Genomic DNA, 20,889 nt, shown 5'->3' on the forward strand with positions numbered 1-20,889 from the left:
CATCCACTTTTTCTTTGTGATGCTGGACCTGAACTATTCATTTTCTTTGGATCAAGTACATAACATCTTTTGCGAATTCTAGCTCTTGGACTTTGTCCATGTCAATAGTGACTAGAGAATAAAAAACAGAGTTGTAATAAGACATTCTACATCAGTATGTGTATTATCATTTGATTGTTGTTAAAACTTAGAAGTGCTCCTTCTCCCACAATGATATATCCTTTTGTTATGACTGAAATTTATTAACGAAAATGGTGTTTCACATTTGATTAGTTGTCTGTTTTCTAAAATAAGAGGGAACTCCTAACTTTGTTAAACCTCTTTGTCGTCATTTAGTCAGGATGGAATTCAATTTAACAATGGCATTTTTCTTATGGGTAGGCTACTGAAAGACCTGCTGGATAGTTCATTCATGTACTTTAGTTTCACCATGAACATTTTTGCTTGAAACAGTTCACTCCTTTGTTCACGTTTCTGGAATGTATAGAGGACTTTTTACATAAAGTTATGAGATAATGGTAAACTACATATAGATACCATTATTTACCTTCAGTCAATCTTTACCTTTTTGCAAAATCAATTTAATTATGAATGCAAGTTTTTTTTGCTGATTAAATTCTTGTGAAGTAATTTGGAAAATAGAAGTTTTTTAGTTGGACTGTATTTGCCTATTCAACTTGGTTTGTGATTTTTGTTGTTTTCCAAGATATCTGGCAGCATGGAGTTTTAAAAAAGACTCGAATGATTTATATACAGGAAACCACATCAAAATTGATGTGTCAATTACTTAGCAATATTGGCATCATTTCGAAAGATCCATGATAATGTCAATTGTATCCATAGTATTACTGAACTTTGGCCACTCTATTAGTCAAAATGGAAAGTGAAGGTATGATTTATTTTTTCTGTGACTCCTGTTGGTTGTTTGTACCATTAACATATTTTATGTGTAACGCCATCAAGGTGAGGATGATATTTGTTCAATCTTGAGTTTAGCTTATTTATGGAACTCTTCATACTGTAGTGAAAATGTTCAACAACCACTCTTATGTTCTCTTTAACCATTTTTGCAGGAATTCCATCTCAGAAAAACTCCACATTTGTAAGATCCAGCCATATGTTTAACGTTCTATAATGCCAATCATCTGCAGAAGTTAATTTTATTTTGAAGGCCATGAATCGGCAATCATCTTATATCGGTGAGGAAGTCAGACAAATATGTTTCTTTCAGTTTGTTGTTCTTTTCTGTATACTATCTCATGAACTTTCTGAGTGACAAGGGATATCAATGGAAGTGATGAACCTGAAGATTTAACAAACTTCAGTCTATATTCCACAAAGCTTTCTTGTTTGAGCATAGAAAACTGTCATATGTCCTACTAGATCTCATACTGATGCTTGCCACAAACCTTCAACATTCACTGAATATGATTCATTGTTTTAATAGTTTCTTGGACACATCTATGCTTTCTTCATTAAAATCCCTTCTACAGTGCTTAAATGCTATCTTGCAAACTACAAACATTTGCAAGCTTCTCAAAATCATTCCTCAAGTTGGACATCAATTTGCTCATTCTCTTTTGTGCTACAGATTTCTTGGAACTCTCAGGTCTCAGCTATGTTACAATTGTTTTCCACTGGGATACAAATTAGGGACATGATGTACATGTTGCATTTGTGATATTTGAGATACTGATGTTGAACATATTAATTAACAAAATGCAGAAACTATTGCAATATTAACTAGAGAAAGACATGTGTCTGATTGAAGTATACATGTCCATTTTACAATTATAACTCTTATTTTAGCTTCCTTCAATTGTGTCCATTGTTGTTGCCAGGTCTTCACTTTCAAGGTCATGTTCATCTGTGTGGATTACAAGAGGTTGTTGATGTTGATAGGAAGAGGGGATAGAGATATCAGATAGAGGAAGAGTAGGACAAGCTTTCAATCTTCTATATTTCTCTCAAGAAAAACTCTTTTACAATTTCAGAAACTCTATTGTGCTTATGACCCAACATATGGGGTTTATATAGTCCCCAAAGATACATTATATTAATTGTATTCAAGATGAATCATTCTCTTTCAAGAAACCCTTTCAAGAACCAATAACCAATTTGACTTATCCTTCTATAGACTTTTAATCCATTTTTTTCTTCTTGTTGTAATGATTCTCCCACTTGATGCAATGAACCTTTTTTATGATACTTGAACAAGTTTAATTCCAACATTCTCCCCTCTTAAACTTGTTCCATCCAACATGCCAAGTTTCCTTCGAAGTTGTTGAATATATACCTCTTCTTCAAGAACTCCATTAAGAAATATTGATTTGACATCCATTTGTAAAATCTTCCATTTCATTTGAGCTGCTAGAGAGATAAGTAATCTTACTATCTCCAATCGAGCAATTGGCGTAAATACTTCTTCATAATCAATCCCATATTGTTGTTTATATCCCTTTGCAACCAATCTGGCCTTGTATTTTTCCACCTCTCCTTTTGCATTTCTTTTTGTTTTGAAGATCCACTTAACACCGATAGCTTGGTGGTCTTCTGGAAGTGTAGTAAGCTCCCATGTATTATTTTTGTTAATGACATGAATCTCTTCATTCATAGCTTGTCGCCATTTTTCATCTCTATAAGCTTCTTCGAAGGTTAATGGATCATATCCTGCAAAAAGACAAAATAAAGAAAGTTCATCATTGTTAGTATCGATCCTTCGAGTCACATCATATAGATCCTGAATGGGTCTTGTCCTTCTTATAATTGGACTTCTTGAATCATGTAACCTAGCTGATATAGGTGATGATTCCGGCATAGCCACTTCGGTGCTTGCTTTTATTATATCATCTTCTTCTGAAACTACAGCTTTCTTATGCTGCTCATCACTTTTCCAGTTCCAAATCTGTTGTTCATCAAACTCAACATCTCTTGACATCACAACTTTATTTGTGATAGGATTGTAGAGTTTGTAACCACTGAAATTTTCTGGATAACCTAGCAAAATGCATTTTTGACTTTTATCCTCCAATTTGGTTCTCTTCTCTTCTGGTATCTTGGCAAATGCAACACTTCCAAAAATCCTCAAATGATCAACTCTTGGTTTCTGTAAGCTCCATGCTTCTTCTGGTGTAACATTACCAATTCGCTTTGTCGGAAACCTGTTAAGCAAATAAACTGCACAAGCAACAGCATCACCCCAAAATTCTTTCGGAATTTTTCTTTCCTTTAACATGCATCGGACCATATTAAGGATAGTCCTATTTTTTCTTTCCGAGACACCATTTTGTTGAGGTGTGTATGGCATGGTGAATTGATGTAGAATTCCATTATTTCTACAAAAACTTTCAAATTCATTTGATATATATTCACCACCTCTATCTGTTCTTAAACATTTAATCTTACAACAACTTTGTCTTTCAACCAAATCCTTAAATTCTTTGAATTTACTTAAAACTTCTTTCTTTTCTTTTAACATGTAAACCCAAGTTTTGCCACTATGATCATCAGTAAATGTAAGAAAATACCTGCTTCCTCCAAGTGTTACTGGATTGATAGGGCCACAAACATCCGAGTGTACCAGATCAAGTCGATTCCATGCTCTTTTTGTCCTTCTCACTTTGAAAGGCTTTCTTTCTTGTTTACCCATGACACATACTTCACATAGTTTTGCTGGGCGATCAATTTTTGGCATTCCTGTCACCATATTATACTTTTCTAGAAGTTTCAAAGCCTCAAAGTTTAAATGAGCATATCTAAGATGCCAAAGTGTAGAAATATCCTCAATATCAGCTTTAAAACAATTTGATTGATAAAAAATACTCAAATGTAGAGGAAACATTCTATTCCTTGCCATTTTCACATGTGATATCAATGTTTTATTCTTGTCACGAATTGAGAGAGTCATATCTTTCATCTCAATTTCATAACCTTTTTCAAGTAATTGTCCCAAGCTTAAAATATTATTTTTCATATCAGGAACATAATAAACATCTGAAATGCATACTTCCTTGCCATTATTAAGTTCAAGGAGAATTTTACCTTTGCCTCTTACTGGTCTTTGAGACAAATCGCCAAATGTAATGTTCCTGGAATAACTTGTATCCATTTCTGAAAATAACTCTTTGATGCCACACATGTGATTTGAAGCTCCTGTATCTAGATACCATGTCATAGACTGATCATTTTTCAAATTTTCATAACTCATTAGCAAAACTTGATTTTCCTTTTTTTCTTCCTCAACAAAATTTGCCTTATCACCTTGATTGTTAGGATTATAATAACATTCATAAGAGTAATGTCCATACCTTTTGCAAACATAGCATTGTATTTCAGACCTTTTAGAGTTTCTGCCACGTCCACGGCCTCGGCCACGTCCTCGACCATAACCTCGGCCTCTTTGGCTATAATTTTCTCCAACATCTTCACTATTTGGAGATTCTTGATTGGTCTAATTTCTGCCTCCTCTTCCTCTTTGTCCTCGTCCTCTTCCTCTTTGAGAATTTGATTCTCTTTTATTTTCAAGAGTAAGCTTCGTTTGTAATGCTTGCTCCATAGTTTTGTCTTCTCCTCTTTTTGTAATCCTTTGTTCATGAACTTGAAGGGAACCCATAAGTTCTTCTAAAGACATTTTTTCCAAATCTTTAGATTCTTCAATCGCAACAGCAATAAAATCAAATTTCGGATCTAGAGATCTCAATATTTTTTCTATTACTCTCTGATCATTTACTTGTTCACCATTTCGTCTCATTTGATGAACAATAGAAATGATTTTTGAGAAGTAATAAGAAATAGTTTCAGAAGTACCTTGTTGTAATTTCTCAAACTCGGCTCGTAAAACTTGTAGACGAAGTTTCTTTACCTTATCAACACCACCGAATGCTTTTTGAAGCATTTCCCAAGCCTCCTTTGAAGTATTTGCTGGAGCGATGATCTCGAACATTGTATCATCAAGGCCTTGGTAGATTGTGAACAAAGCCTTTTTCTCCTTCTTCCTTCTTTCTTTGAGTTGTTTTCTTCCTTCTGCATTCATTGCTCCTTCTTCTGCTGGACTTGGTTCAGCAAATCCATCTTCTACAAACTCCCATACATCTTGGGAGCCTAGAAGAACCTTCATTTGGATGCACCATATGTCATAATTTTCTTTTGTCAATCTGGGGATCTGGAGTTGGATGGCACTTGAGGAAGAAGTCATAGCTTAACCTATGCTCTGATACCAAATGTTGAACTTGATAGGAAGAGGGGATAGAGATATCAGATAGAGGAAGAGTAGGACAAGCTTTCAATCTTCTATATTTCTCTCAAGAAAAACTCTTTTACAATTTCAGAAACTCTATTGTGCTTATGACCCAACATATGGGGTTTATATAGTCCCCAAAGATACATTATATTAATTGTATTCAAGATGAATCATTCTCTTTCAAGAAACCCTTTCAAGAACCAATAACCAATTTGACTTATCCTTCTATAGACTTTTAATCCATTTTTTTCTTCTTGTTGTAATGATTCTCCCACTTGATGCAATGAACCTTTTTTATGATACTTGAACAAGTTTAATTCCAACAGAGGTAAGGCAGCTACTTTGGTAGAAATTATTTCCCTTTGTGATTGGTACAAATGCTCATATCTGAAGCTGTGATTCATTCTCCCACAACATGTAATCTGACTCAACATGATTTCCATTACAAAGCAGTAAACAAGCTGGAATGCTAAATAGAAGTCATTCAACCAAACCATGTGATGGCAAGGGCCCTACCTCTCAGTTCTATGCAAGTAGTGTCTTGAGATTCCAGCAAGAGAAGGGTTTGAAAGGTCAAATTCAAGCCTTGTGAGAACTTGGTCTTCCATTAGTCTCTTCTACTTAATGGATCCTCTTGAAGGATGTGGTTTGTAACGATGATTTTCCACTGACTTAAGGATACTGCTGTGATGTGCAAAGAGTTCTCATCGTATTTTTTTCTTGGCCAAGTGCTTTAATGAAATCCTTTCTTCTTGATGTCAAGTTTTAACTAAAATTTGGATCATGAGATTGTGGGCTAATTATAGATTATTTTCTGTAGTTGGATTTTTTTAGCATCTTGATTCTTAGATTTAAAAAATTTATATTAAAATTTTTATAGTTATTCAAATGAAATATTTAGGTTTATTTAGTCTTATGCAATTGGTTTTATTGATGGAAACATAAAACCAATAGGTAAAAAAGTAATTTTAATGTTTTAGTTAGTGGTGATGGATGACATCAGTAGTAGCAGATGGTGGCGCCATTAAGGATTGCGGGTGGTTGTTGTAGATGAGGAGAGCAATGGCGAAAGATAATGGTCGTTTTGTATTTGTGTCCATATCGATGTAGTTGCGGAGCGATCCTTTCATCACTCTATATTTGTGTTGATATCGGCGTAATCATCGAGCGACGAAAGGGTCGTTCACTATGTCGGCATCGATGTAGTTGACGAGTGATGAAAGGGCCACTCGACGTTGACACAAATGCAGAATGATGTCGCTTTGCATCTGTGTCAACACCGAGTGGCTCTCTCGTCACTCGGTAACTATTTCGATGCTGATGTAGTGAGCGGCCCTTTCATCGTTTGACAACTATGTCAATGTTAACGTAGATGTAGAGCGACGAAAGGGTCACTCACTGCATCGATGTCGACGTAATGAGGGACTCTTTTGTTGCTTTGCATCACTTTGCATTTGTGTTGGTGTCGATACATTTGTCTAGCGATGAAAGGGTCGCCAATGTAGATGTTAAGTAGCTTTTTTATTGCTCGACAATTGTGTCGACGTCGACGCAATGAGTAGCCCTTTCGCTGCTTAGCAATTGCATCGGCACTGATATAGATACAGAGCGACGAAAGGGACGCTTGACATATGCTCTAGTGTTGACATCAATGTAGATGTCGAGTGACCCTCGTCTTTTGCCACCAGTCTCCTCATTCACAACAGCCACTTGGGGCCTCAGTGACGTCGTCGCCCGCCATATCGTTTGTTATCATCAATTGAAATGTTAAAATTATTTTTTTACCTAATGTTTTCGTGTTTTCGTTGGTAAAACTGATGACGTTAGGGTAAATGGACCTAAATATTTCACTTTCATAACCATAAGAATTTCAATATAAATTTTTTAAGTTTTGGGTTCAGGATGCTAAGGAGGTCTAATAAAAAAAGGATAATATATAATTAGCCTCAATATTGCAATAATTTAAGTTGGAGATAAGGAGCTGACCTAGGACTTCTTTTCATATTATGTTATATGCATGGTTTGTATGTAAAGAATTATCGAAACATTTATAGGAAAACATGATATTTTCCTATAATTATCAAAAACTAAGGAGAAATCTTGTTAATGATAATAGACTTAGAGAGAAGAAATTGTTCTTGTTGTCTCTTTCATAATTTTGAAATTCCATGCTCTTATGGAATGAAAACTATTGGATATAAAAACTGTAATTTATATCGGATTACTTTCTAGTTGAAACCTACCAGAAAACCAAAAAGAAAAAAAATATTTGGCTCAAGAACTAAATAATACTAGCTTTGACACAATCATGATTATCTTATACTACCTCATAAATGTCTTGTTCAAGCAAGGATGATTATGTAAACAATCAGAATATAACCAACAATCTTGTAAATTTTCACATGTTTAAAGAAAAAAAAAATTGTTCCAAGAAAGTTATGTGATTAACATTTTCTTGTTTGTATATGTGATTAATATTTTTGACATAGATAAGTAATGGTTTGACTCTCTTTTCTCCTTTCTAGAGTGAGAAGCTCTAGATTTATAGTTTCATCTTTTAAAAGGGTAATTGTTGTCGCCTCCCCTTTTGTGAGGCCTTTATTCACTACTCATTCGATTCCTCTTGTGAAGCTCCTAGATATCTCTCGTTAGTAGGCTATCCCTGTTTCATTTGGTTTGCTTATCTCATCATCTACTTTTGAATGCATTAGATTGATGTTAGAGGATCATGTTATCCTTGTATTAAGAATAGCATAAGCCATGAGCAAATCTTTTAGGAGACCTCTCTTTGTAGAGGTAATTAGGGCTATTATTAGTTGTTACATTTCTCTTCCCTCCCTTGGTGGTGAACATGGCAAGGGTTATTTTCTATTTTGTTTCTACTTGGAGGATGAAACCCTTTGTATCTTGATTAAGGGGTTATGCTCCATCTAAGGTGAGTTAATTGGAATCCATAGTTCTAGTTGAGTCCTTGACCTCTATGCCATAAGTTCAATTTTCTAGTCTACTCTTATGGGTATTGAACCAAGAAGGTTATTAACTATATTGTATCTATCATAAGATGTATTCTCAAAATCGATGATAGAAAGAAAAAGGTGTTGGAAAGAATAGAATATAAGAAGAATTATCGAAGAAGCTTTAGCTTGAATACATTAACATGCCCCGAAAGATAGAAGGTAAGAAGAATTATTAAAGAAGTTTTATTGAAGAAACTTTATTGAAGAAGCTTTATTAAAGAAGCTTTAGCTTGAATACATTAAGCTGTCTCTCTCTTATTTATATAGGTTAGGAGAGAAGATTTTCCTTAACTGAATAGAGGATTTCCCTCACCAGAGTAAAGAGATTTTCTCGGAAAATCTTATCTGACAACGTTATGGTTAATAACCTCAAATATTACATGTACTATATAGTATCTTTGTAGACTAAGTTGTATTTGTCCTAGTCAATCAAGCATCCTCAGTGAATTGTTCCTAATAGAAGGATCAGGTTCTTTGACCATTGGAGATAGAACGAGTCCATTTTACACGTAGGTTTAGCTATCTATTCCATCATTACTTATGCAATACATGCTTTGCAGAAGTTCTATCAGTTCTTATTATATACCGTTCCCTATCTTTGATTTGAACATATTCTAAAGGCTATTTGTTTCTGCAATAAGTGCAGCCTACCAATTGCCCAATTGAGAACAACCTGAGTCTGCCATGTACGCTTGCCATCCATGCATGTATGTATGGAGAAAATATATCTTTAGATGGACTGAGCTGCATAAATAAATGTATATCGTTGCATCCTAACATAGATGACTGAAATATTAAAACCAGATGACAAATGAGTGTTGTAATCTATTGATCTCTTGCTTCTACAAGCATGGTAGGTAGGTTCAAGTAGTTCATTATCAGACATAAAGTTATGAGTGATGGAACCATCGGCAGAGTTATGAGTGCGATCCTAATGATTTTGAAACTAAGAATCCAATACAAATGATCAGAAGTCGGGTCATTCCTCCTATATGACAGATCTAATAAAACCAATAAGAAATTAGAGGGCAGAGAAGTCAACAAAATCATGATGTCTGGGATGGTGGCTGCAACTCTCAACACCCTATCAACTTTTCTAAAAGTAACACAGAGATCCGAAGTCGGGTCATTGGTTGCGTGAGTTCTGAGCAAAGACTTGGTTGTGGAGAGGTCATTATACACCCCGGCAATGGGAAGAACAGAAGCATAATTAAACTGCCTCCATGGAGGGTAGCAAGCAAACAACTTTGAGGTCTGCAGAGAATCTCAGCCTCCCCTCAGTATGAAAACTCTCTCTCTCTCTCTCAATTCATAGATATATACAAATTATACTTTCTCATGTTATAATCTTCATCAGTCTCAGCCAGCAGACTGCAGTCGTTTGCCTTTATTATAAGCAACTTTCTATGGCTGGATACAAATCATTTATCAAGTGCTGGATTAATCAGAGACCCATTTCTAAGCCTTTAGTGTGCTTGTTTTACTGTGTGTTTAAAGTGAGATTTTATATACACTTCTCTTGCAGATTTTATTGGATGCATCAATCTTTCAAATTAAGTACCTCTGGCCTGCCAAAGTACAACACTGCTCATTAGGAATTCGTTGGTCAGGAATCTAGAATTACAAAATATGATCAATAGCAAGCAGTAGATATGACACCAATCTTTGATGTTGTTTTGAAATTTCCAAACAAAGTTTAGGCTGGGCAGGTAAACAAAAGATAGTGAAATTTGTCCGAGTATTTGTAGATCCAACTCATCATGCAACAAAAGAACCAACCATCCAAAACTCCCTTATGATTTTATGTACTTGAAATAATGCAAAAAATGACACATTTTTGTCAAAGTAGAATTCATGTTACAGGTAACATGCCTGTATGTGACTATGTGTACAGTGAAAGTTCGGAATAGGTTGGTTAGATAGCAATCAATGTTTCTTTTCAGTGATTCAAACACGATTAGTAGGTCATATGTTTCATTTGGTAGATCACATCAGACCATTATTTTACTTGATTTTCTGTGTGGAAAAATGTGTTTCTGGTTCATGTCTCAAGTTTTTTGTCTCTCTCCATGCATCCATCCACAGATATGGTTGATCCAGTTTTTATGTGTGTTTCTCAGGATGCTCCTTTCCGCACAACTGTAGCTTCCTGAGAGCCTCATTCACAAGTTGTCTGGTTGTCATCCTGGTTAAAACAAAACTATTTGTTTATTAGCTTCTCTTTCTTAGAGGAAAGGAGGAAAAAAGATGAAAATTTGTTGACCTTGTTGAGCAACAATAATATTCAGTTTACCTTTTCAGAATATTCACATAAAACCAATCTTCGGTACTTTGTAGTCTGTGATAATGGAATGATAGAATCAAAAAGCCGCAATCAGCAAAGTGGTAGATGTCACACAACTTGCCATGCATTTGATATACGATCCATGCTAAATTGAATAACACTGGCGAACCCAGTCCTTTGATGAAGCACTGCATTTGGACACTTTGGCACCCCAGCTTCAGCTAATATATGCTGCATCCACGTAGTTTTCTTGACTCGAAAAGAGTTGCCATATATTGTAGGTCCAAATGGTTGTGATGAATGCCAGTGCGGACTGCAATCACTGCAGGGAAAGGGTCTCCAAGGTTGTCTCCAAGATGAACTGTAAGAATTCAAGCAAATAAATGGAGGAAATACTTCATATATGTTCTTTTTCTATCAGCAAATTGTGAGGTTTTCCTATTCTTCATACTTCCGAAGTCATTTGTAGCAGGACTGCTGGATTACACGTTCGACTTGCGCAACAAAGAGGTGACAGTGACGGGGGTGGTTGTGGACACCAGAAACTGCAAGCAAGCCAAAGGATCACTGCTTACCAAGATAAAAAGATCTCTCCATGCTCATTGGCGCTCTTTAGACTGATCTGTTCTGCTGTGTTTGAAGTCTTCCACAAATGCGTAATCCCACTCCATTTAAAGCCTACTATTAGGAATTGGGATCATGGGCTGATTTCATATATAACTCTCATGTAAAATCGTATATATACTATAAAAAAAAAGAAGATTATGATAAGATTACAGTCATTGTAACTTTTCATTTTATGGATAAAATCCATTCATGTTACCATGTCAAAAAGAATGTGAAAAAGATTTACTTTTGTTTATTTTTAGATATTTTATTAAATTTTAAATTTTAAAGATAAAATCAATTAATATATTTGATAAACTAATATATTGTTGAGATAAGAGATGCAGAATGTACTTTGACCAAGACTCGAACTATCGAAGGATCAAATATAGAGAATCAAAAGTTTGTGTCAAAAGATTATAACTATATAAGTTAGACGTCGAGTTATAATATTGATCGATATGTCAAAGATTAGACTTTGAGCTAGAGATTCAAGTATCATGTTGGAAGGATTTAATATCATGCTCGAAGATTAGATTTTGTAATGCAGTCGACATATCGAAGGATTAGGCAATGTGTTGGGGGATATGATGATATATGGAAGATTCAATCAAAATATCGAATGACATGATGAATCAGTGGACTTGGACTAGGTCTCGTTTAAGTATTTTTATCCAATAGCTAAATAAAAATTGTTCATGTTTGCACATTTTAATTAATTATTCTTAACCTATTGGGTTGCACAATAGTGATGAACAAATGACTAACGAAATGAGATGGCTTACTCGAGGCCCTAATAATGTGGGAAGAGAATTTTAATGCTTCATTTTTCATTAGTATTCGGTTCCAAACAAGAGACCATGAAAAGTATAAATTAACTCAAAGTAGCGGTATTGTCAACATCATAAAGATTTCAAGCTATTTAAGCATAAGAGATAAAAAATCTACACTAGATAGTAGAATTGAACTATTATTATCAATTCAAAGTGGCTCTCTTCAAATGTTATTGGGTTGATGTTGAACATGGAACTAGTAATTTTTAAAAAATTAATACACACTGAAAAAACACTTTAGTGATGATTCATTTGTACTAATCTCCTAAGTTTAACAAGTGTTTTATATTTAAGATGTATTAGAGGGAAATTGATGGGTACCTATCAAGAGAAAGCTAAGGAATTTGATTGACCTAGGAATTAGATGAGATTGAGCAATGTAATATCCTTGTGGACTCAATATTGGATGCCACCATCACAGACACTCAAGATGATTTTAGTTTAATAAGAGATGCAATATTAGTGCTTGACATGATATAGAAGAATCATATAACTAATTCTGTTGAAGATAATAATAGTGATGTTGAACATAATATGTGAATTTATGACATACATTGGCTTGTGCTTAATTTGTAATTATCTGTTTTCTATGTTTTCATGCATTACAGTCCCAAGCATTAATTTTGGTAATTATCATATTAGATGGTGAATGCTATTTAGTTTTTTATATTGTTATGTATCATTTCTTTATAATTTATTAGTTCATAATCTTTGTCACACGGTTTTTCACAAATACTATTGGTGTTTATCAATTCAATTCAATTCAATTATTGACTTCATATATTTAGCATCATTAATGGAGAAGACTAAGTATGTGCGGTTACATTTGTTGAAGACAAGATTACAATCTCATGTTCAAGCTCAAATAAAGAATATATTAGAGAATACACATAAATTCGAGTATTTGAGGAAAGACATTCCTAAGGGGTTGATTTTGAAATGACTATACTATTATATTATATTCAAATGAGTGTTTGATTCTGCTTTTTTGTTATGATAAATTTTATATTTATATATATATATATATATATATATAAAGAAAAAATGAAAACACTCACTTAGCTTATGTATGAAATTTATCACTTAACGAATGTATCGTAGTTCAATTAGATATAAATTGTTATATTATGTGACACTTTATAATTGGATAAGATATATAATAGAAGAAAAAAGTCCATATTATAGTAGAATTTCTTAGGAGATGTTTTTGATAGGAGAAACTCTCTTAATAACTTATGTGTATTATATAGGATGCAATAATAATGATCATGTGAAAGAATAAGAAGAAAGGAGAAGGAGCATCTAATTATCCTTATTGTGATATTCAGATTCGAAGGATAGTGCATTTACAGATCAGATAGAGATTTTTTTTAGATGACATCAAAAGATATGAATATGATCTTAATGCTATTTAGTTTTAATCATGAAAATTTTTTATATAACTTATAGCATATTATAGATTTTATACTTACAGTACTAATTATAGATCTATTAACTGATATTATAACAAGTGTCTGATTCTATTAATATCTTTTCATTGTGATAAATTGTATAGGGAAAAAAGAACAAGAGGATGCATTGGCTTAGTTAACATGGAGAGTTTACCGCCTAGGAAAAGTATCATAGTTTAATTAGATACAAATCAATAACATGTAGGTCTTGAAGGAGCTTTATTAGGTAAATTAAATGTAGAGATGACACATATCAATTAATTCAAAATGGAAGAATCGAAAAATTGACTTAAAATTCATTTATTAGGATAACTCGAAGTCTATATCCTATCATTTAAAAAATATTCTTGATAGAATTAATAAAGACAAATATTTCAGCATCATTTTGTGTATGCAAATATCGATTTTTCATATTGTGATTTTTATATTAATTTTATGGTATTTAAAATATTTTTTTAGAGCCTTAGTAAGAAAAATAAGGTTAAAAGATCAAAACAAAAAATATCACATACTTTAGGGAAGAAAAGTTATACTAGATTGATTGATGAAAAGGTAAGGAATTTTTTTATAAATATTTGATATATTTTTATATTTATTAATAATATTATATTTTTATGTTTTGTTACAAAGCCAAGATAGGGAAGAAGTTTTTTAAAGATGATATTTTTATCATTAATCATGAAAGAAAAATGATAAAATGCCAATAGATGAGGATGAAGCAAGAGTAATTGTATGTATCACTCAATCATTCCATTACTTTTATGGTTCTTATTATTATTTTTGATTTTTTATTGATAATATGTTTGTATTTATTATAGAAACAAATGAAGAATCTTAGGACACATCTTGAACTCATAGCAATTGATATTCCATTAAGTGAAGATATTATTTCTCAAATATTAGGATTAGAGAAATCAGGATATATGTGATGTTATGGCATAAGACCATCTCATTCAAATTTTGCAGTATCCAAATCTCATCGTCTAAGATTTACGACCACATAACTTGAGAAGGAGAAAGATGAAAAAATTTGACATCAAAGAAAAGCTTGAAAAAATACTCAAGATATGAAAGAAATGTGAGTTCAATTGTAAATACTTGTGGATGAAAGTGCTTCTCGAAAAGATAATATATGTAAATTTTAAAAACTTCTTTTATTATATGATTTTTTATTTAAATCTATGTATCTAATTATTATTATTCACTCCATTCATGCGTTGACTAGGAAGTATATATTTTTTGATATTATGATACTCAAAACCTACAAAAGAATAATAGTTCTTTGTTTGCTTTTGTATATGAAATTGGATGTACTTGAATATTAGTACTATGATTTATATATAAATTGATATAGTTGATGGAAGAATATTATCTTTCTTTTGTGAATTGTGAGCTACTATTGTGGCTATCCTTCATTTGATAAAAGTATCTATTTATGTAATTGAATAATAGCATACAAAAAGTATCTATTTATGTAATTGAATAATAGAATAATGTAAAAATATCCTTACATTATTATTCTTTGAGTATGGAGGGATACAAAAAGTTTTTGTAATATTTACAAGAGTATGAGCTTCAAGGTTAGACTATCAATTAGTATAAATATCATTGTAAATATTACATAGGAACCAAAGTATTAGTTTGTTGTAGTTAAGTATTTAAATCATCTCAAGTGCATATAATATTTTTGCTTCCTTGTATAGCCTATCTTATCTTTGTGTAGCATATAAGGGGTTGGAGGCAGGTTGAGTTTTTTATCCAACGAAGATGATAATATCTATAGTTCTCGAAACAAAAGTCGATACTTACAATAAAGGAGTCATTAGTAAATGAACCATCATAAATAAATTAATAATGGCATTGGCTCTAAAGTCATGAGAACTTGAGAAATCTTAACGTAGGGTTTCTATTAGTAGGGTTAAAACCTTCAACCATATGGAGTAATGATGGACACAATGGATTTAGAAAAGTTATTATTTACGTGACTTTCTTCTTTTAGTATAGCCCCATTTTACAATTCATGTATGTAGTTAAGATAAAATTTATATTTAATTATATCAAATCCTAAAGATCTCTTGCGAAATGACAAGAGAAAAAAAAAAGGTTAAATGAGTTTTAACCCTCTCTATAAATCAGATATGCATAAAAATGGAGGAAACTAGATAACCGAATAGATGTGAGCAAATGATTTCATAATAATTTTTACAAGAAAATTAGATAATTGAACATATATGGGTAAATGATTTTATAATAATTTTTATTAGAAAATTTTAACTTTCGAAAGTGTTGGGCTGACAATCCATATTCAGCCCAAGGTAGACTTTATCAGTCCATTGCTCACCCTCTCTTAACTTAACCCTAATTTATATTAGAGGGGTGTGGTAGCTATAAAAAGAGGCAAAAAAAAAAGACAACAATAAGACAATTTTTGGCACCCACAGATTCCAAAGAAAAGAGGAGAATAAAGCAGAAAAGGAAAAAGACAAGGACAACATAGATAGACTGTTCTCAAGCAGTGCTTTCATCTCAAGTTAGATCAGATCTACAATAGATTCTTACTGTGATTACTTCTGAAGAATTAGGGAGGATTTAGATATTGTGTACAGTGACGTGATCCTTATATATTTATTATTGCTATGGTTTTAGGCAAGAGATTGAGATTTATATATTTATTATTGGATTATCTCTAGTTTGTCCCGTGATTTTTATCTTTTGAAGGGGTTTTTTATGTATATCTTGGTGTTTTATTTGATTGTGGTTCCATTTAATTCCGTTGTGTGTTATGATATACTAGTATTTGTTCATATACAAAAGTTATTTCTCTTTATATCATATCAGAAAGAATATTTAGGCTCCATACAAACTTTTAACGTTCTCAATAAGTAATTTAGTCATTTTATCTTTTCCTTATCCGCTCGTAAATAATTTTAAAAATAACAAATCTACAAGGGTGTAAGCTTCATAAATGAATACTATTATTGATCTCCTTTGATAAATGAATACTATTATATTTAATTAAATGTGGATAAAAATAAATACTATTTTCAATAAGCTTGTCCATCTTAAGCTAGATTTTAAGTTGAAACTCAGCTTTTTATGGACTAGTTCGCTAAGTAGACAAACAAATTCAATGTTATTTATGGACTATCGAACAATAAAAGAAATGAATCTAAATACACAAGTGTTGATTTCATAAGTGGAAAACACTAACTCGAAGTAGATTCGAAGAGTTGATGATCTCAAACACTCTATCAAGAATGATCCTTTAATATCAGATTTTTATGGAATGTACATTTTGTTTCTTTTGTTAGAATAAATAGAATTGTCATGTACCTATTTCACAAGTAGAAAGCATTAACACGAAATAGACTTGAAGAGTTGATGATCTCAAATACTCGATCAAGAATGATGTTTTAATATTAGATTTATGTCGAATGTACAATATATATATATATATATATATATATATATATATATATATATATATATATATATATATATATATATATAACTTTGTTAGAATAAAACTTTGTTGCTCTTATGTTTATTGTCCATATATGACTACAATTGATTGAAAAGCAATTCACTTATTCAATTATTTGGACATTTTACTTATTCGAGATTCTAAATCATAAGAAGTTGCAATTGGAGACAACTTACCCCTACGTATGGTCTTTTTGATAAATTAAAATTGAAGTATCTCGAATATTAAATATCTATTATATACCTAACCCCATAGAAATATCATTAACTTTTAACTCATCATCTTCATTATATGAAACCAAAGCATTTCAACATCAATATATCATTTTTTTTATCTCTTTGGTTGGGTTATATTACATATTTTCATTAAAAGCACGCACTCACCAATGATATATTGCATAGATATTAGGATCAATATCACCTTCAACATCTTCGATCCTTTTATTTTCAAATATACCAATACTTTTATCTTTTTTTCTCAAAATAAAAAAGACTATATATATATATATATATATATATATATATATATATATATATATATATATATAAAGAAAAATACATCTAAAATTTATACATTTTTGAACATATATATATATATATTTTATTTTTATTTTACAAAATTAAGTGATGAAAATAAGATTTGAGGTTACGACGATTTATAAAATATTTTATCAATTAAATTAGTTAATATATTTGATAAACATATATATTGAATAATGATGATTTATCAAAAAGAAAATCTCAAATTTGTAAGTATTCTCAGTTTGCAACCTTATTTCGAAATTGTTACATAGCATCTATCCCATATTTATATATTCGGATAAAAATATTCATATTACAAATATTAATGCTGGATTTTTCATCAACATCCAAACTGGTCTGGACCATCACAACTTGTCTCACCTCTTCTTTGAGATAGATGATCATAAATGTCAATCCTATTATTCGCATTATTTATAATCTCTGCTTCCCCGTCACAATCTACCAAAAGAGACCCACCTCACCCTTTTCCAGTAACCAGATCTCTCTCTCTCTCTCTCTCTTTTCCTTTTTCTCTCACTGGCTGTCATCATGTCCCTCAGGAACCTTTGGCACCCCCACTATATCTTTCACCTCTAAAGGTCGCTCCTTTCCCTCTCACCTTCCTTTCCACTCCTTGCATCCACCCATCCATCCTCCACTTTTAAGCTTCTGCCATGGCTACCGGAGAAGAACCTTCAGAATCCCTCACATGCAAGGTACTAATCTACCGTCCATCCCTCCATAATTCTCCTTCTAAAAGCTTTTGGAATGAAAATTAACCATGCTGTTTTGCCTGCACACTTTTGGTGCTCGAATGAAATATTTGATGGCTTCAGACCTGGGTGTTGAGAGTATCCATCCATTGTGAAGGATGCAAGAAGAAGGTTTATAGAATCCTCAAAAGCATTCGAGGTAACTTCCAAAATATTTTGCTCTTCTGCTTTCTTTTGCCATTTAGCTTCACTCTGTTGGGCTAATCATCCTGTTTCTTCTTCTTCTTCTTCTTCTTCGTTGCAGGTGTATATGACACGGATATCGATGCGGGGCAGCACAAAGTCACCGTTAAGTCTATTGTGGACGCTGAAACGCTCATTAGGAAGCTAGAGAAGTCCGGGAAACACGCCGAGCTATGGCCGGAGAAGAAACCCAGCAACCAGAACCCCAGCAATGTCAATACCAGCAATAAGGAGAGCGGAGAATCCTCTAAACCCGAAGAACCGTCACGCAAGTCCGAGAAGAAGCCAATCCCCTCCAAGCCCAACCCTGCCGCTTCTTCCGCCACCGACACCACTGTCGCAAAACTTTCAGATGCTGAGAAAACTCAAGTCAAAACCAAAACCACAGCAGAGCCGTCAGAGAGCGCCACGAAAGAGCCTCAGAGTTCTGGTACAAAGAAGGCTGACGCCTCCACCCAGCAGCCTAAGAAGCCCGCCGCCACCGCCGGCGGCGAAGCGAATGGCGACAATGGCTGCACCAAGAAGAAAGGCAAGAAGGCTCAGAAAGAGATCTCGGAAGAGGCTGGGAAGAATCCGAATGCCGGCAGCATCAGTTCACTGCCACCACAACACATGTACTCATACCCGACACACCCACCGCCGCCGCCGCCGCCGTACGTCATGAGCTACAACATGGCGGAACCGAGCGTTACCCAAGCCTACTATGTTTCGCCAAAGCCGCCGGCTTCAGACGGCTTTGTTTACATGCCGTACCCTCCTCCGCCAGAGTTCTACCATGGTCCATCCGACCCGAGCTCACCGGTGCTGATGCAGCCCAACATGTTCAGTGACGAGAACTCCAATTCCTGTAATCTTATGTGAGCATGCTCCATAGTATCCTTTCCTCGGAGTCCAGTGAGGTCATAGGTGGTGGTAGACTAATCCATGTGTAGATATGTCAGACTACTTGGTTGGTTGTGTCATCTCCTGCTGCCAGTGTGAGTAGTGTGCTGCTCTCTTGTGAAGGAGATGTTGCAGTTAGCAGTTTCCTTCCTCGGTGGTTGTGTTTGTAGCTATTAGTGTCCCCTTGTGATCGGAGGAAAACCAAGTGTTAGGAAATCCTGCTGCAGGATCTCGAACGAGTCCCTCCTCATTTTCTTCTTTGGTGATACGTTTTCCTCGATTTCCTTTTTCTCTGACATGGTGTGAAGGCTCTTTGGCTGTAATGATTGCTTGTTTGTCTGCAGAGATTATCCTCTGAAAGATTACTGCTCTGTTCGGAGCATGTCTGAGGCTTGACAGGGGAGCATGACCTAATTCTGTCAGACTAAGCTGAGCTTATCTGTTGCTTCAGTTTGACTAGCTCGGGGAGAGGGAAGTGGTAATGCTGGGAGTGAAGGGTACTGGCTGCCATGTCAAGTTCACCATGAATGACGGAGAAGCAGAGAGGTTGGTGGAATAATGCAGGGACCACATCTGGAATTGGGCCCAAGAGTTTCTGCTGTCTTTCCCATGGTGCTGCTGGAATCACAGAGCTGAAGTGCTGCACTGCAGTTTGCAAGCCCTTCCTGTGCAGATCATCCTGGCCGCATAAACAAGCATCAAATCTTACCAATGGTGAGAGAGGAGGAGGAAGCTTCCAGGTTTGGATTAGTTCGGAGTACAAGGGAATTATGACTCATCTTCTCCACCAAGACATAGTTGGTAGTCTCCAAGAAAACGACGAGTCCATAATCTTTCCCTTTCACCAAACACGAAGAAGAGGTTAATGACAACTGATACGACCAAAATAATTACCTTCTATCACCAAACACGTATCATGGTATGAGAAGAAATTGCTTAACTGGGGTCGTATTTAGCAATGCATCGATCCAAGATCGGTGACATGAGCATTATCTCGCGGGAGAAGATAAGATTTTTCTAGAAAATCTCTTTACTCTATCGAGGAAATTCTTTATTCTGTTAAAGAAATAAATTTTTTTTTCTTAATATGTATTTAATATTCAAGTTAAAGTTACTTCAATAAAGCTTCTTCAATAATTATTCTTATCTTCTATTTTTTTTATTTTGAATCTTAAAAAGACTTAAATTTTCTTAATTTCGTTATTCAAGTCTTTTTTCAGTATAAGGATGTAAGAAACTATTATGGTCTCATCCATCAATGTATTTACTCCGCTCTTATCATCATTTTTTAGTCTATCTAATCCTTCTCTGCCTTCATCATCCATTCCTTGGGATGGAGCTCAAACCTCACTTTTGGGCCTCCTCGGATTTGGGTTCGATGTCATTTGCATAGGGGTCAATCTTGTAGTGAAACCACCGAATATACTCAAGCTTCTAAAATATTCAAACAACGATGGCCGTCTTTGGTTTACATTGTTGACTCTCAAGTGTCGTAATTTGCTCATTCAAGTTGGAGGAGTCGAAAGCTTCAAATCTACACATGCTTTTACATGAAGGTTTCTATAAATACGAGCCGTCATGATACATATCTATTTGAAGACCGAACCGAAACAAAG

The 20,889-nt window shown here is 33.9% G+C and overlaps 1 protein-coding gene and 1 long non-coding RNA gene across 2 annotated transcripts; both read left to right on the forward strand.

Moving 5' to 3' along the window:
* Nucleotides 1-9,410: 9,410 nt before the first annotated feature.
* LOC103985593 (uncharacterized) lies at nucleotides 9,411-11,327 on the forward strand. The gene is made up of 3 exons (XR_010486673.1): nucleotides 9,411-9,536; nucleotides 10,822-10,903; nucleotides 11,010-11,327. It is a non-coding gene; the product is annotated as an uncharacterized LOC103985593 (long non-coding RNA).
* A 6,669-nt stretch (nucleotides 11,328-17,996) lies between these two features.
* On the forward strand, nucleotides 17,997-19,566 carry LOC135611827 (heavy metal-associated isoprenylated plant protein 35-like). Its single transcript, XM_065107470.1, has 3 exons — nucleotides 17,997-18,151; nucleotides 18,272-18,347; nucleotides 18,453-19,566. The coding sequence occupies exons 1-3, from the start codon at nucleotides 18,110-18,112 to the stop codon at nucleotides 19,250-19,252; spliced, it is 918 nt and encodes a 305-aa protein (XP_064963542.1). The 5' UTR covers nucleotides 17,997-18,109; the 3' UTR covers nucleotides 19,253-19,566.
* Nucleotides 19,567-20,889: the final 1,323 nt, after the last annotated feature.

The sequence above is a fragment of the Musa acuminata genome, chromosome BXJ2-5, assembly GCF_036884655.1.
Source record: "Musa acuminata AAA Group cultivar baxijiao chromosome BXJ2-5, Cavendish_Baxijiao_AAA, whole genome shotgun sequence".
Taxonomy (NCBI): domain Eukaryota; kingdom Viridiplantae; phylum Streptophyta; class Magnoliopsida; order Zingiberales; family Musaceae; genus Musa; species Musa acuminata.

Bases quoted from the DNA above. Each gene is read 5' to 3' on its own strand.
- LOC135611827 (XM_065107470.1), top strand. From the start codon at position 18,110: ATGGCTACCGGAGAAGAACCTTCAGAATCCCTCACATGCAAG. The intron at 18,152-18,271 runs GTACTAATCTAC...TGATGGCTTCAG, and splicing joins CAGAATCCCTCACATGCAAG to ACCTGGGTGTTGAGAGTATC. The intron at 18,348-18,452 runs GTAACTTCCAAA...TCTTCGTTGCAG, and splicing joins AATCCTCAAAAGCATTCGAG to GTGTATATGACACGGATATC.